The sequence below is a fragment of the Aotus nancymaae genome, unplaced genomic scaffold (assembly GCF_030222135.1).
Source record: "Aotus nancymaae isolate 86718 unplaced genomic scaffold, 86718_ANA_hifiasm-v0.15.2.pri h1tg000012l, whole genome shotgun sequence".
Taxonomy (NCBI): domain Eukaryota; kingdom Metazoa; phylum Chordata; class Mammalia; order Primates; family Aotidae; genus Aotus; species Aotus nancymaae.
Genome location: NW_026988423.1, coordinates 8,508,992 through 8,526,317, shown reverse-complemented (window position 1 = coordinate 8,526,317; position 17,326 = coordinate 8,508,992). Strand labels below are relative to the sequence as shown.

At 37.1% G+C, this 17,326-nt stretch overlaps 1 protein-coding gene and 1 long non-coding RNA gene across 4 annotated transcripts in view; one reads left to right on the top strand and one right to left on the bottom strand.

The window, feature by feature from the left end:
* LOC135274606 (uncharacterized) overlaps nt 1-17,326 on the top strand; it is a 286,945-nt gene that overhangs the window by 255,030 nt on the left and 14,589 nt on the right. The window lies entirely within an intron of this gene.
* DYNC2H1 (dynein cytoplasmic 2 heavy chain 1) overlaps nt 9,177-17,326 on the bottom strand; it is a 376,161-nt gene continuing 368,011 nt past the window's right edge. For all 3 annotated transcript variants that reach the window (XM_064375367.1, XM_064375368.1, XM_064375369.1), the window contains one exon: nt 9,177-9,718. In XM_064375367.1, the coding sequence (XP_064231437.1) occupies nt 9,560-9,718 (159 nt within the window). In that variant the 3' untranslated portion in view covers nt 9,177-9,559. The remainder of the gene's footprint in view (nt 9,719-17,326) is intronic.

Genomic DNA, 17,326 nt, shown 5'->3' with positions numbered 1-17,326 from the left:
CTTTACCAATTTATTAGCTGCGTAAACTGTGTCTTAGCTTTGTCATCAATGGGATGGACATAACAAGGTGAGTGGTGATAAACATGTATCATCTACCTATCGGTTGCTTGCAGCAATGCCGATTTCAGCATGCGGAAAGCACTGTGTAAACCTTCATCATTATTATTGGTTGTATAGGGAGTATTAATTTTGAATAAAATTCCACAAATGGAAGCTATTTGAATAAACTGTAGTTCATCTTATGAAAACAAAGTGGATCTTTAACACTAGAAACATAATCATGAACTAGATAATGAAGGCTTGAGAACATAATTTAAAAATTCTCAAGTTTTTATTTCTAAATAGTGTTTTATATACAATTGTAATTTATAATTTTTTAAAATCTCAGCTTTTAAATTTACATCAGTCCCATGATGATTATGTAATAATACCTTAAATTTCATTTGATCTTCAAATCATACTTGGAAATGGGAATTATAATCCGCATTTTATAGATAAGCAAATCTGAATGCAGAAGGACCTGCAATAGTGATGGGCCCAGCCTGAGACTGGCAGGCTGGTGGCTTAAGTCCTAGACTAGGGTTCTTGCCTCAGTGGAAGAGCTGACTCACCAGCTTCCTCATTATTATAGATATTAAACTTTGAAATTGCAAACATTTCTGATTGCAGCTATATGCCAAGTTAGAAATGCCATGTTTGCTTTTGGTCTAAGATAATTGTATCAAATGTCTGTTTTGTATAAATGCCAATAAACTCTTATTTGCAGTTACAAAGAGCTGAGGTATATTAACATCTTCAATAGCAACTCAAGCTAAGAATACATTGAAATGTGTGCAGATAAACTCTGAAGGGAATTGTCTAGAAATGTGAAAAGCTAACTCTGATGTACTCTTTTTTAAGCTTCCATTTACTTTAATTTTTACAAACCGGTGTTTTGTTTGGGTTATAAAAGCAATACATCCTCATTACAGGATTTGAAAAATTTAAAAATTTACCCAAATTAAAAAAATTACTTTTCTCTTTACTCAGAAATAATGAACGCTTAATATTTTAAAGTACCACTTTCTAATTGGAGATACATATTACATGTATTTGTACACATCATATTGTATTACATTGTACAAAATATTTTTTCTAACATTTGCTTATAAACGTTTTCTCTTTAAATTATCATATTAAGACCAAATAGAATTTATCCCAGAGATGCCTATCCCAGAAACACAAATACAGCAAAACAACCACAGACAGTGAGTTGGAGCTGACCTGAGTGCCTTCCAGGGCAGAGGTGGTGTCATTGATCATTTCAGCTGAAATCAATAACAAATTTCATACCATCTATTTGAACTGGGTGACTTAGTTATAGGGAAAGCTGCTCACAAGGGGCACATAAATAATGAAGCAGTTATTATTTTGCAAATCTCTACCAAGAAACCAAGGGTAGATTCATGTTGGAGAGATCTCTGAAATTGTCTAAGGGATAAATGACCTCCCGGTGGTACTTCAAACACTTGCAGCTCTCCTATGACCATCCATAAGGTGCACGTGTTTCGGGAGGACGGCATGTTAAAGGAAGCTTTCAGCTTCCATGAAAAAGGACCATCCCAAAGGTGCACACTGTGCTCCTGGAGAGACCATTTTGTTTACAATTCTTGCTTTCCCTTGCCAAGTGGGACTTGCATTAGTCAGACAGCACAGGTTCGAAGTACCTCCAACGTAGGGTTCCTAGTTCAGTTGGAATATTTGGGTCTTGTCCTGTCCTTGGTTTTGGAGGGACTGTCTGAGGACAGTACCTCTTGTCTGTGTATACCACCAGCCAGCTGGCATTTGTCCACCCCATCTAAGGTTGCAAAAATCTCTCTTGTATAAATGAAATTCAGAGTTAAATAGTCCAGGGGTGGTATCTGTGTTTAACAAAGTCCCCAAGACTGAGGTCCAAGATGGCAGTGTCTTTGCTGCAGGCAGCAGAGTAGAGGAGATGAAGATGAAAGAAAATGGCATATGGGCCAAGTCCATAAAGAATGACCCTGGAAGCTGCCATAGGATGTTTGTGCTCACCTTCTTTGGCATAAGTGAGTCACATGGCCACACTTGAATTTTGGTTTTTATTCTGAGTATGCATAGTCCAGTTAAACATTGCATTACTATGGTAACAGGGGAGAATGGGTACTGGGAGACAAGGAGCAGTAACTAACACAGAAAAAGTTGTGCTTTACATGCAGGGAAGCGTCTTTGAAATTAAAAATCAGTGAGCAGCCGCCCCATTGTTAAGCATAACGCCATTACTAGTAGAATCAGTTACGTTAGAATAAATTCCTATTTTAATAATGATTAATTTCACATAGAAATGAAGCTAACTTCTAAAACTCAGGTGTTACTGACTTTAATGATCAAATTTTGGATTTAGGCTATAATTTGATACCATTATTTTTTTCTTTGTGGTGTAAGTTGGTATGCTCATTACTTTGTAATTTTCCTATAAAACTTAAACATGGTTTTATTCTTTATTCTTACTTTGCTAACCAATAGGTAATACATTTTTGAAAACAGGCAGAAATTGAAGACCATCTTTCTATCTATTGTGTTGAATCTTAACACATTCCACCTTTTTGTCCCTGCTTTTACCTTATTAGGTTTCTATGTCTTCAATTCCCTCTGAAATGCTGTTCAGGGACTAAAAAAAGGGGGAAGAAAAATTAAAGCACAGCTTAATCAGAATTTGTAATGGTTATGCATAATATTTTGGTTGATACTTATTTTTTCCTTTATTTAGCAAAAAAAAAAAAAAAAAAAAGCCGATAGCCATGTTTACATATATGGAAAATATCACTGTAGGTAAAGACAGTTCTCAGTATGCTTACTTTTTCTCCTTCCTCATATTGGGTTTATTTTTCCTGTCCTTCCATCAAAAACTTAACTGTTGGAGTACAGTTATTTGTCAGTGTGAAATTTGCGGTCTTAATATATGACAGCAGATGTACTGAGGAGGATTGGTTTGAGCTGTTGGATCCTGATCAGTGTACACCTGCTTCTTATATTATAGATTCCCTGATTGTCCAGCATGAAATCCACCTCTTCCATGAAACTTTCTCTGATCATTGATTTTTCTCCTAGTTAAAATGTTAAGTTTGGAAGGCATGACTGTAAAGTAAAAACAAAACAGAAACCCAGCCAGACAATCTCTAAGATCCTTTTCATTTCCAAAATTTTTCTTTTTTTTTTTTTTCTTTTTTTTTTGAGACAGACTCTTCCTCTGTCACAGGCTGGAGTGCAGTAGGTGATCTCAGCTCACTGCAACCTCCGCCTCCTGGGCTCAAGCAATTCTCCTGCCTCAGTCTCCTGAGTAGCTGGGACTACAGGTGCATGCTACTACACTAGGCTAATTTTTTGTATTTTTAGAAGAGACAGGTTTTCACTGTGTTATTAGGATAGTCTTGATCTCCTGACCTTGTGATCTGCCCACCTCAGCCTCCCAAAGTGCTGAGATTACAGGCATGAGCCACCGTGCCCGGTCCCCAGAGATTTTTTGATTGAAGGTCTATACAATTAAAGGATTTGTCTCCTTCAAAGTGATCACATGGTGCCAACTTTGCTGAGATGTTGGAAATTTCTTTTTTGAGTTTCCATGAGAACCTTTGGAGAAGAACTTCTCCAACTATCCTCAATGATTAAAAAAAAAAAAAAAAAAAAAAAAAAAACATGTTTTGAGGATAAGTTTGATTTGGGGAGCAATCTAAAATCATTTGGAGACAAATCTGATGATTAAGTTGTCAGGAAACAATTTTTAGTCATTGATTTAATAAATGTGTTTTGAGCTCCAATAAAAGCAAGTGCCATAAACAAAAACCCAAAATGTATGCTTCCTGCTCTTAAGAGGCTTAATGTGTAAGAGGGTCAAAATCGAGGTGAAATGATTGATTTTCTTGAATTAAATATTCTTCATATTGTAGTACTTTGTTTTCTGTTTTTTTGTGTGTGTCTCCCAAAGATCAAATGCCGTCTCGCACTTTGTGAACTCTTTAGCCGCCTTCCTGACAGGGCTCCTGTGTGCTCAGAGCTTCCTAAGATAGGTGGGAAATGATAACTCACCCAGACTTTGACACAGTGGAAATAAATACATAGAAACCACATGGAAGACGCCCGAGTAACTGGAGTGACTTCTGTTTCCTTACTTTAGTCTCTATATCTCTTTCAGAAATTATAGCAGAATGTCTCAGGATAAAAACTAAAACCCCCAAAGAATTACTGGTTAGGAATATTAAATTTCCACTTCTTCCGTTTAAAATTTTTCTTTCCATGTATACATGTGTGAGATTGGCAAAACTGAAAGCAGCACAGAGGGCTGGCGGGAAGTACGTGAATGCTGATGTTTTCTTCTCCTTGAACGTATGGTTTTCTATTTGTCTTTGCCTTTTCAATTCTGCCTTTTTCTTGTCATTCTGTGCTGTCTAGGACATCCAAACGGTGTAGAAGTGATGAGCTTTGTCTTGTTCCTCATTTTAAAGTGAGTGCCCTGTTTCCCCATTAAAAATGATCTTTGTTATAGGTTTTACATAGATATCCATTATTTGTGAAAAGAAAGTCCCTTCAATTCCTGGCTAGCCAAGATTTTTATTTTGAAAATTATCATATCATACTCACCAACTACATGGCTATGATGTATTTTTTGGGAGCGATTCCAACATCTGTGATCTCTGAGGACCAAAAACTATCGTTTGTTGCTTCTAATGGATTAAGAATCTCAAATACTGGGTCTTTCTGAAGCTTTAGAGAGGCTCCCTGCAGTTCACATTCATAAAACAAAAAAATTCCCCTTATTTTTGGTTATATATTAAAAACATGTACTGTGTAGGTGACAAATACAGGTTAGTGGGTGTCTCTTTGGAGGAAGAAATGAAAGTTCTGCTGAAGGGAAACATGAAGGACTCTGATTTTGAAACAATTTTTAAGATTTGAAATTTCTTTAAAAAATCTAAAGCAAACACCATAACATCTAACATTTGTTCATTTGAGGAGGAAAATAAATTTATTTATAAAATCTTTTCAAAGTAAGTTTTTTTAAAAAGAAAAGAAAAAAGCCTACTGTTACTAATTATTTTTGATTAGTTTCTCCTTTCCCTGGAATCCCACAGCCCTTTGCTATGTGCCACATAACTCTTATTTCATTGTGCTAGAATTTTTCTCCATATGGGCATTTTTAATGTATTGTTTCCCAGTTTTAACCAAAAAGCTGGTATAACAATATTAATATCAGATTTAAAAATTTACAGTGCAGAGACTGTTTTTACATGTTTCACTGTCCTATCAGCTTTTAAATCTCTCAAGAGCAGAGACTGTATTATCTATCTTTATATTTCTGGAATCTGGCCAGTATCTGGCTTATGTTATTTTGCTGAGTATAAATGCAAACATTCATAAGCATGAGGTTTGGCATCATATCAGTTAAAGACCTATGCTTCTTTATTAAGTAATTTTATGTCATTGCACTGAATGCATTTCTGTAATGAATTAAAATTTTTCACTGGATGGGGATGTGGTAGGAAGAGCTAGCTAGCCCTCCACACTCATCTCTTTTTTTGAGTACCCAGCTGACTACATTTCCTAGCCGCCCGAGACACTATGTATACCCATGTAATCAGGTTCTCTCTAATGGAATGTATACATAATGATGCGTGACATTTCCAGACGTGGCCCACAAAAATGTTCCATGTGTATTCATCCATGCTTTTCCCTTTCTAGCTGATTGTAATGTCAACATCAAGCCTTGAAAGCTATATGTTTAAGGTGGCAGGACTGACATCATTCTCTGTTTCTGTGATTACATGGAGAAGACCTGACCCAGAAAACTGGACATCTCATCTAGACTATTACTTGAACAAGAAATAACCAGATATAACAAGAAATATGTTAAGACATTAAATTTTTTTTTTTTTTTTTGAGACAGTGTCTCACTCTGTCGCCAGGCTGGAGTGCGGTGGTGCGATCTCTGCTCACTGCAACCTCTGCTCCCAGGTTCAAGTGATTCTCCTGCCTCAGGCTCCTGAGTAGCTGGGATTACAGGCATGCACCACCACACCCTTGTATTTTTAGTAGAGACGGGATTTCACCATGTTGGTCAGGCTGGTCTTGAATTCCTGACCTTGTGATCCACCTGCCTTGGTCTCCCAAAGTACTGGGATTACAGGTGTGAGCCACCGTGCCTGGCCAGGACACTGAAATTTTGGAAGCTATTTGTTCCTGTTTATTAGCCTATCTTAACCAATAAAGAAATACAAAATGTAAAATACTGTGTAGATAATCTTAGGCAAGTCATGCAACCTCTAGGCCTTAATCTCCTCATCTGTGAATGAGAATAATTCTACTTTGAGTTTAGAAAATTAAAAGATATATGATATGAAATATTTTTATAAACCCTTGGCTACAGTTAGTCATAATAACTAAAAAGGGAAATGTTTAAATAAGGCTTTAAATCTTTATAATAGACTTAATACTTAAAAAAAAAGTTTTAGGATGCTGCCACTCTTAAATCTTTCAATGTTCTCTAATTGCATGTTTAAAACAAAGTTTAAACTCTTGTGCGGTACTCAGAGTCCTGATAAACACTTCATCTTTTCAAATTTTCTACCACTGGTCATTTCTGCATTCTACCCTCTATGCTCTTCGACTCCACCAGGCTTTTTACAATTCCCAGGATATGGTAGATTTCCACCCCTCCATGTCTCCTGATGCTGCTTCACGCCCTGAAATGTCCTCCTCCTTTGCTTGTTGACATTTTATCCATTGTTCAAAGCTCAGCTCTAATAGTCTCTCTCCTGCTCTGTCCTTTTCTCTAGAAAAAAATTAGGATCATCTACCTCCATATTCTTACAGGATTTCATGATTACTACCTAGCAAACTGTAGGTTGGTTTTATGTCTCCTTAGACCATTCACTCAACAAATTTTGTGATTCCTATTATGCACCAGGTACTAGTACACGTAATAAGGATACAGCAGTGAACATGGGTATGCAGATAAGGATGTATTTCATTGTTTAGCACATTGTATGTACTGTAACTGGGAACTATGTAATTGGCTAAACACTTGCTGAACACAAGGGTGTGTCAGTTGCAAAGTACTGCCTCTCAACTCCAAATCACCCTTTAATATCTGCCCTGCAATAATGTGCAGAATTCCTTTAAGCATTTCCCTTTAAGATGATGAGTACGATGTTAAGCTTTCTTGGTAGAGCAAGCTGGAGGGACAATGCAGGAGAGGCAGCAGCTTTTCCTGCTTGGTACAGTGCCTACAATATTGGTCAGTGGTATAGGTGGTAGGACAGTAGTCTGTGTCTAGCCACGCACCCAGAGCATGGTCCCTTGTTGATGCCACAGGTCCAGCGCAGTTTAGTTGTCATCCTGCAGCTCACCTAATACAGACACTCTGTGAGCCAGGCCTCCGGCCTTCCTTGGAGCTCCCATTCCCTTTGGGTGTGCACATCCCACCCTATGGTCTATGGCTCACAACGTGAGAGGGTTGCATTCCAGCTTTTCCTGCAGTCTGTGACTGCAGATGAGCTCTGGCCTAGGAAAACCAGTAAACATCTCTGCCATCAATGGACTGGGACTATATGTTTTCTGATGAGGTCTGATCCCCAAGCTTTGGAAGGGTCCCCTTGCAAGTATGTTCTGCCTGGCTACCCCCTTTAGCCCTGGGGTACCAAATAGTTTTCTTACATCTCATACTCTTTTTATTAATATCACAGCTTAGTAAGTGTTTATATTAAACTTCCCTGTTTAAATCATATCCTGATGGAATCCAGACAGCTACACAATGAAAATTTGTTATGATTTCAGAATCCAATTCAGAATGCTCAACCATTTTAAGATTAGAATATAAAATATATTTAAGCTTCTAGCAATTACAGAATTTTACTGTTTCTTAGGAAGAGATGGTAAAAAGTGACAAATATGAGAGATCATAATTTGATTCTCTTTGATTTTCTTTTTAGTAAAATTCTATTTTTTTTTGAGACAGAGTTTCACTCTTGTGGTCCATGCTGGAGTGCAATGGTGCAATGTCAGCTCCCTGCAACCTCCGCCTCCTGGGTTCAAGCAATTCTCTTGCCTCGGCCTCTCAAGTAGCTGGGATTACAGGTGCATGCCACCATGCCTAGCTAGTTTTTGTATTTTTAGTAGAGACGGGGTTTCACCACGTTGGCCAGGCTGCTCCCGAACTCCTGACCTCAGGTGATCTGCCCGCCTTGGCCTCTCAAAGTGCTGGGATTACAGGCGTGAGCCCACTGCTCCAGCCTCTTTTAGTACAATTCTTATCTTGATTTCTTTGCTATTATTTCTCATTTCTTTAGAATTACTTTGAGATGCTATTACTGTATTCTTAATTTACATTTTTAAAATATATATATTTAAATACATTCTTTTAAAAACACATTTTTTCCTCTCATTTTATCTTTGGTTTCTCCTCTAAGTATATAACTTTTCATTGATATGACTTACTTGTTTTATACAACTATTAAAAATATAAGCCTCAGTTCTTAGAATTTGCTGCAAGGACAGAGCTGCAAATAACTTTATAGGATACTGAAATGTTTATCAACAGTATTTTTGGTTCCTTAGCTTTCAGGGAATCTTGTAGAGCTAAAATACTAGCTCCCATAAGGAATACAGAAATACAGGTTAGGTGGGGTGGCTCATTCTTGTAATCCTAGCACTCTGGGAGGCTAAAGCAGGTGGATCGCTTGAGCACAGGAGGGTGAAACCAGCCTGGGAAACGTGGCAAAACCCCGTATCCACAAAAAATACAGAAATTAGCTGGGCATGGTGGTGCACCTGTAGTCCCACCTACTCAGGAGGCTGAGATTGAGCCCATGAGGTTCAGGCTGCAGTGAGCCGTGATCGCACCACGGCACTCTATGCTGGGCAACAGAGCGAGACCCTGTCACAAAAAACAATAATAACCCTAAAAAGCTTAAAGTTTAATTACCAGAATTTATCTTCCATTATTATGTCACCTGAATTATTCATATTTGAATTACCTTAGGATATTAGTTATAATTTATAATGATAATTACATATTTGTATATTGTAATATAATCATACTCAGATTGATACTTTTATGCATTCATTATAACTTTAAAATATAAATTCTTCAGTATGTAAAAAGAGTCATGGGAAGACTAAAAAATTATGAATGTTCTTATATTTTATTAAATAATTATGACACAGAAATGACAGCCAAAATATTTATTATTACTTTAATACATCACTTAAAAATCTCTGACCTAAAACAAGCTTTTGAGCCACTGGAAAAATGAACTTCCTCACAGAAATATTTAATATTATCCAAAGAATACTCTGTTTTAACAATAACTCCATTTATTACTTTAAAAGATGCACAGTGCTGCTTTTATACATTAAATAAAATTTGATAAGATCAACAACATCAGGTAACTATATGCTAATATTTTGAACTAACATTTTAAATGTAGACTGATGACATGTTTTACTTAAAGCTTAAAGAATCAATGTTTCCTTTTGTGAAGATGGCTGTTGTTGCCATTAGAGTCTACTGGTTTTTTAGGAATAGAGCTGCTCCACACTGGATCCACTGGTCTTGGTTGCCCCCACATGGAACATCAATGTTGGTAACCACACGATCCCTTTCAGCACTTGTGTAAACAGGCAAAGAGATGCACTCATCCAGGGAATATGGACCACATGCATCCTGTTTAAAATATAACTTGTTATGAAATACAGCAATGCACTTTTTGGAAACATTATTAGATAACCAAGGAAACAAACATATTAATATTTTATTATGAAGAGTTTTAAAGATTGATATGATAAACCCCTGTCATCTCCCTGCAACAAAACGAAATACATGGCCTATCGTGTTTTATTTACAACCTCTCCCTAGCCCCAAATATTGGAGTATTTTGAACAGCACCTTACAATTATAAAATTTCACCTATAAATATTTACATATATATGTCTATAAATAAACTATAACCATTGTAAGTATTATCACATAGGATAAAATTACCAATAATTCTTTAATATTACCACACATACATTATCTCCTGTTTTAAAGAGTTTTTCTATTAGAATCACAATTTAAATAAAGCCTATGCTTTGCAGTTTGTTGAAATGTCTCTTAAGTCTCCCAAATCTAAGTTTTTCCTCCTCTTTTCCTAGTAATTTGTTTGCCGAAGAAACTATACCAAATATAGTTTGGTATAAAAAAGCCCATATTCTGACTTTTTAAAGTTACATTCCCATGGTATCACATTGGTCTGTCTCCTTGTATTCCTATAAACTGGATCTAGAGGTGAGCTCAGACTCAATTTTTGGAAAATACTGCATAGATAGTACTGGATATTTCTATCAAGCAGCATATGTGTGGTTGACTCTCTTTTTCAGCTCTCAGAGGCCATTGATATAATCATTTTTCATTCAAGATTACACATGAGGTAATCTAATTCTGTCATTCCTTCTTCATTTCCAAGCACAAATATATCTATAAAGAGAAACTTGTACTTACCAATTTTTTGTTCATATAGGAAAAACTGGATTAATGCTTCTTTCCCTTTATGTGTTTTCAAAACAATGAATGTTTCCTAATATACTCTAAAGGTGACCAATGACCACCACTCCTTTTAAAAAACGTCATTATGAACTGGTGGATTTAACCATATGTGATGTGTTTTAATGCGACGCAGTCGCTGTTGCATTGGTGTTCAAATTGCCAGTCTTTACTCAGGGGGAGCTTTTAAAGTTGGCTTCTGAGTTTTGATACGTCCCCAGTTGTCTCTTCAATAGTTTCACTGCCTTTCTAGTGTGACAAATAGTATTATACAAGCTCTTCTTTTATATTTCCTGCCCTAGAAATTAGTCATTAATTGGATGATTCCTGGTTCCTTTCAAGAGAAATTGTATTAGAGACCATAATTTGGGTGCTAGGAATAATTAATCATTTTCATTTTGTGATGTTTCAGTGACTGGAGCTTAGAAATCAGTATTTTTTTTTTTTAAATCATGAGTTTGTATTTCCAATTCAAATTTAGGATTAGCAGTTTTACTGAATTTATTTGATTTTATTCAATTAATTCTTACTTACTTTGCAGAGTTGGATGGAACTTAAGAGGCAAGCTAGACCCATTCTAAAATATTAGAAAAGTGACAAATCAGAAGCCCACAGAGAATTTACCCATGGTAACCTAGTTAGGAAGTGGCAAATTTATAAATAATTATAGTTGACAAAACACTCTGGTATATGAATGTTAGCAACCAATGTCTCTTTTTCTGTTACTTTCCAAAATAGAATAAAATAGCATTTATGGAAATAAATTATTTTCAGGCCCTGGAGTACTTGTCTAGGAGCTCCTGACCCAATAGAGGTTAGTCTCTGAACATCAGTTTTCCTATTATAAAAAGACATGACATTTGCCCACCTCACAGGATGTGGAAAGAATCAGATGTCATATTAAAGAGGTCCAGATGTAAGTATTATTTATCCACATATCTCTAATTCTTTGAACTGCCTTTTCCTTATTCCTACTAATTCTCAAATCAACTAGAAAAAAAAATCACCCTTTTGGCAGCTACTACGTCTTGAATGCTGCTATGATAGAAATAAAATATTTTTCTTTCATAGAAAATTAAGACTTTCTACTTTTAAGCCTAAGTGGGCATCATATGAAATTTCACTATCGTTTCCAATCTTGCTACTCCCTCTCTCTCTCTCTCACACACACACACACAGACACACATGCGCACGCGCACACACCCCCCCCAACACCTGTTCTGACTCTTCTGGCCCTTGATATAAATCAGTAGGTCCCCTGAAAAATTATTCATTCCTAACATTGTTAAATCTTAACCTGATTTACATATAACAAAATATATTCATTAGGTAGAGTCATTCCCAAGTAGATAAAAACATCATCTGTCTTGAATATTTATTTATTTATTTGACTTTAGGTTCATACTATATCTGGTATTTCTCCCCATGTTATCCCTCCTCACCCTCCCCAACCTCCAACTGTCTCTCCCCTACCCCCACAACTGCCCCCAGTGTGTGATGCTCTTCTCCCTGAGTCCACGTGTTCTCATTGTTCAACACCCACCTATGAGTGAGACCATGCGGTGTTTGGCTTTCTGTTCTTGTGTCAGTTTGCTGAGAATGATAGTTTCCAGATTCATCCAAGTCCCTACAAAGGACATGAACTCATCGTTTTTTATGGCTGCATAGTATTCCATGGTGTGTATGTACCACATTTTCTTTTTTCTTTTTATTTTATTTTATTATTTTATTTATTTATTTATTTTTATGTACTACATTTTCTTAGTCCAGTCTATCATTGATGGGTGTTTGAGTTGGTTCCAGGTCTTTGCTATTGTACACAGGGCTACAGTGAACATACACATACATGTATCTTTACTGTAGAATGATTTATAGTTCTTTGAGTATATGCCCAGTAATGGGATTGCTGGGTCAAATGGAATTTCTATTTCTAGATCCTTGAGAAATCGCCACACTGTCTTCCACAGTGGTTGAGCTAATTTATATTCCCACCAACTTTGTAAGTGTTCCTATTTCTCCACATCCTCTCTAGCATCTGTTGTCTCCAGATTTTTTAATGATCGCCATTCTAACTGGTGTGAGATGGTATCTCAATGTGGTTTTGATTTGCATTTCTCTAATGACCAGTGATGATGAGCATTTTTTCATGTTTGTTGGCTTCATATATGTCTCCTTTTGAAAAGTGTCTGTTCATTTCCTTTGCCCACTTTTGAATGGGTTTGTTTGTTTTTTTCTTGTATATTTGTTTTAGTTTTTTGTAGATTCTGGTTATTAGCCCTTTGTCATATGGGTAGATTGCAAAAATTTTTTCCCATTCTGTTGGTTGCTGATTTGCTCTGATGATGGTTTCTTTTGCTGTACCGAAGCTCTGAATTTTAATTAGATCCCATTTGTCTATCTTGACTTTTATTGCCATTGCCTATGCGTATGTCCTGAATGGTTTTGCCTAAGTTTTCTTCTAGTGTTTTTATGGTATATTTATGTTTTAATCTTTAATCCATCTGGAGTTAATTTTAGTGTATGGTGACAGGTAGGGGTCCAGTTTCTGCTTTCTACACACTGCTAGCCAGTTTTCCCAATACCATTTATTAAACAGGGAATCCTTTCCCCATTGCTTGTATTTGTCAGGTTTGTCAAAGATCAGATGGTTGTAGATGGGTGGCATTGCCTCCGAGGCCTCTGTTCTGTTCCATTGGTCTATGTCTCTGTTTTGGTACCAGTACCATGCTGTTTTCATTACTGTAGCGTTGTAGTATAGTTTGAAGTCCAGCAGTGTGATGCCTCCAGCTTTGTTCTTTTTGCTTAGGACTGTCTTGGCTATGCGGGCTCTCTTGTGATTCCATATGAAGTTTAAAGTGGTTTTTTCCAGTTCTGTGAAGAAGGTCATTGGTAGCTTGATGGGGATAGCATTGAATCTATAGATTACTTTGGGCAGTATGGCCATTTTCATGATATTGATTCTTCCTAACCATGAGCATGGAATGTTTTTCCATCTGTTTGTGTCCTCTCTTATTTCATTGAGCAGTGGTTTGTAGTTCTCCTTGAAGAGGTCCTTTACATCCTTTGTTAGTTGTATTCCTAGGTATTTTATTCTCTTTGTAGCAATTGTGAATGGCAGTTAGCTCATGTTTTGGCTCTCTTTAAGTCTGTTATTAGTGTGTAGGCATGCTTGTGATTTCTGCACATTGATTGTGTATCTTGAGACTTTGCTGAAGTTGCTTATCAGTTTGAGAAGATTTTGGGCTGAGACAATGAGGTCTTCTAGAAATACAATCATGTCATCTGCAAATAGAGATAATTTGACTTCCTCCTTTACTAATTGAATACACTTTATTTCTTTTTCTAGCCTGATTTCTCTGGCTAGAACTTCCAATACCATATTGAATAGGAGTGGTGAGAGAGGGCATCCTTGTCTAGTGCCTGATTTCAAAGGGAATTCTTCCAGCTTTTGCCCATTCAGTATGATATTGGCTGTAGGTTTATCATATATAGCTTTTACCATTTTATGATATATCAATACCTAGTTTATTGAGAGTTTTTGGCATGAAGGGCTGTTGAATATTGTAGAAGGCCTTCTCTGCATCTATTGAGATAATCATGTGGTTTTTGTCTTTGGTTCCATTTATGTGATGGATTACATTTATGGATTTGCTTTTGTTGAACCAGACTTGCATCCCCGGGATGAAACCTACTTGATCGTGATGGATAAGCTTCTTGATGTGCTGTTTGCTGCTATTTTATTGAAGATTTTTGCGTCGATGTTCATCATGGATATTGGCCTGAAGTTTTCTTTTTTAGTTGAGTCTCTGCCTGGTTTTGGTAACAGGATGATGTTGGTCTCATAAAATGAGTTAGGGAGGATTCCCTGTTTATGTATTGTTTGATACAGTTTCAGAAGGAATGGAACCAGCTCTTCTTTGTATGTCTGGTAGAATTTGCTTGTGAACCCGTCTGGACCTGGACTTTGTTTGGTTTGTAGGCTCTTGATTGCTGCCTCTACTTCAGCCCTTGTTATTGGTCTATTCAGGGTTTCAACTTTCTCCTGGTTTAGTCTTGGTAGAGTACAAGTGTCTAGGAATTTATCCATTTCTTCCTGGTTTACTGGTTTATGTGAATAGAGCTGTTTGTAGTAATCTCTCATGGTAGTTTGTATTTCTGTGGGATCAGTGGTGATATCCCCTTCATCGTTTTTTATTGCATCTATTTGATTCTTCTCTCTTTTCTTTTTTATTAATCTGGCTAGCAGTCTATTTTGTTGGTCTTTTCAAAAATCAGCTCCTGGATTTATTGATTTTTTGAAGGGTTTTTTGTGTCTCTATCTCCTTCAGCATTTCTCTGATCTTAGTTATTTCTTGTCTTCTGCTAGCTTTTGAGTTTTTTTTGATCTTCCTCCTCTAGCTGTTTCAATTTTGATGATAGAGTGTCAATTTTAGATCTTTCCTTGTTTCTCATGTGGGCATTTATTGCTATAAATTTCCCTCTAGACACTGCTTTAAATGAGTCCCAGAGATTCTGGTACGTTGTGTCTTCATTCTGATTGGTTTCGAAGAACATCTTTATTTCTGCCTTCATTTCATTGTTTATCCAGTTGACATTCAGAAGCAAGTTGTTTAGTTTCCAAGTGGTTGTGCAGGTTTAAGTGTGTTTCTTCATCCTGAGTTCTAGTCTGATTGTGCTGTGATCTGATAGACTGTTATGATTTTCATTCTTTTGCATTTGCTGAGGAGGGATTTGCTTTCAATGATGTCGTCCATTTTAGAGTAAGTGCAATGTGGTGCTGAGAAAAATGTATATTCTGTGGATTTGGGGTGGAGCATTAGATCCACTTGGTCCAGCTCTGCAGTCAAGTCCTGGATATCCTTGTTAATTTTCTATCTCGTTGATCTAATATTGACAGTGGAGTGTTGAAGTCTCCCACTATTATTGTGTGGGAGTCTAAATCTCATTTTAGGTCTTTAAGAACTTGCTTTATGTATCTGGGTGCTCCTGTGTTAGTTGCGTATATATTTAACTCTTCTTGTTGGAGTGATCCTTTTACCATTATGTAGTGTCCTTCTTTGTCTCTTGATATTTGTTGGTTTGAAGTCCATTTGACAAGGATTACAACCCCTGCTTTTTTTTTGTTCTCTATTTGCTTGGTAAATCTTCTTCCATCCCTTTCTTTTGAGTCTGTGTGTCTTTGTAAGTGACATGGGTTTCCTGAATACAGCACACTGATGGGTTTTGACTTTTTATCCAGTTTGCCAGTCTGTGTCTTTTGATTGGGGCGTTTAGGCCATTTACATTCTATGTTATTATTGTTATGTGTGAATTTGATCCTGCATTTTGTTACTGGCTGGTTTTCTTTCCCATTAGTTGACTCATTTTCTTCATTGCATTTTTGGTCTTTGCCCACTGGCTTGCTTTTGCAGTGACTGGTACTTGTTCCTTTCTGTGCTTCGTGTTTCTTTCAGGAGCTCTTGTAGGGCAGGTCTGGTGGTGACAAAATCTCTCAGTAATTGCTTGTCCATAAAGTATTTTATTTGTCCTTCACTTACGAAACTTAGTTTGGCTGGATATGAGATTCTGGGTTGAAAGTTCTTTCCTTTAAGGATGTTGAATATTGGCCCCCACTCTCTTCTGGCTTGTAGGGTTTCTACTGAGAGATCTGCTGTGAGTCTGATTGGCTTCCCTCTGTGGGTGACCTGACCTTTCTCTCTGGCTGTTCTTAGCATTTTCCCCTTCATTTCAACCCTGGTGAATCTGACAATTATGTGTCTTGGGGTTGCTCTTCTTGAGGAATGTATTTGTGGAGTTCTCTGTATTTCTTGAATTTGAAATTTGGCCTGCCTTGCTAGGCTTGGGAAATTCTCCTGGATAATATCCTGGAGTGTATTTTCCAGCTTGGATTCATTGTCCTCATCATATTCAGGTACACCGATCAAGCGTAGGTTAGGTCTTTTCACATAATCCCATATTTCTTGGAGGCTTTGTTCATTTCTTTTCACTCTTTATTCTCATCTTACCTTCTCTTTTTATTTCATTGAATTGATCTTCAATCTCTGATATCCTTTCTTCTGTTTGATCGATTTGGCTATTGAAACTTGTGTTTGCTTCATGTAGTTCTCATGCTGTGTTTTTCAGCTCCAGCAAGTCATTTATGTTCTTCTCTAAGTTGGTTATTCTAGTTAGCATTTCGTCTAACCTTTTTTCAAGGTTTTTGGTTTCTTTGCATTGAGTTAGAATGTGTTCCTTTAGCTCAGAAAAGTTTGTTATTATCCACCTTCTGAAGCCTGTTTCTGTCAATTCGACACACTCCTTCTCAGTCATGATGTGATCCTGTGTTGTTGAGGAGTTGTGATCCCTTGAAGGAGAAGAGGTCTTTGATGGTTTCATCTTTTTTTGTGCGTTTTTTTCCCATTTTTATGGGTTTACCTGGCTGTGGTGTCAGGGAGCTGCTTAATGAGGTCGCTTGTCCACCTGTGGAAGTGCTACTGGGTTTCTAGGGACTCCTTCAGGTTACTAGGGAAGCTTCCTGTGTCTTTTTTGTTTATACTGGGAGATTAGGCCCGCCTCTTCCGCTGACCTGCAGGTGCTGCTGGGTTGTCAAGAACGCAGTCCCGTTGCTATGTAGGCTTCTTTTTTGTTAAAACATGTAGCCCAGTCCCACCCCTCTAATGGTGGGTTGTGCCCTTCCTCCACTGGGCTGGATCATTCAGGGTTGAACTCAGACTGTGGCACTGGCTGCACAACCTGCTAGAGTCAGAGCTT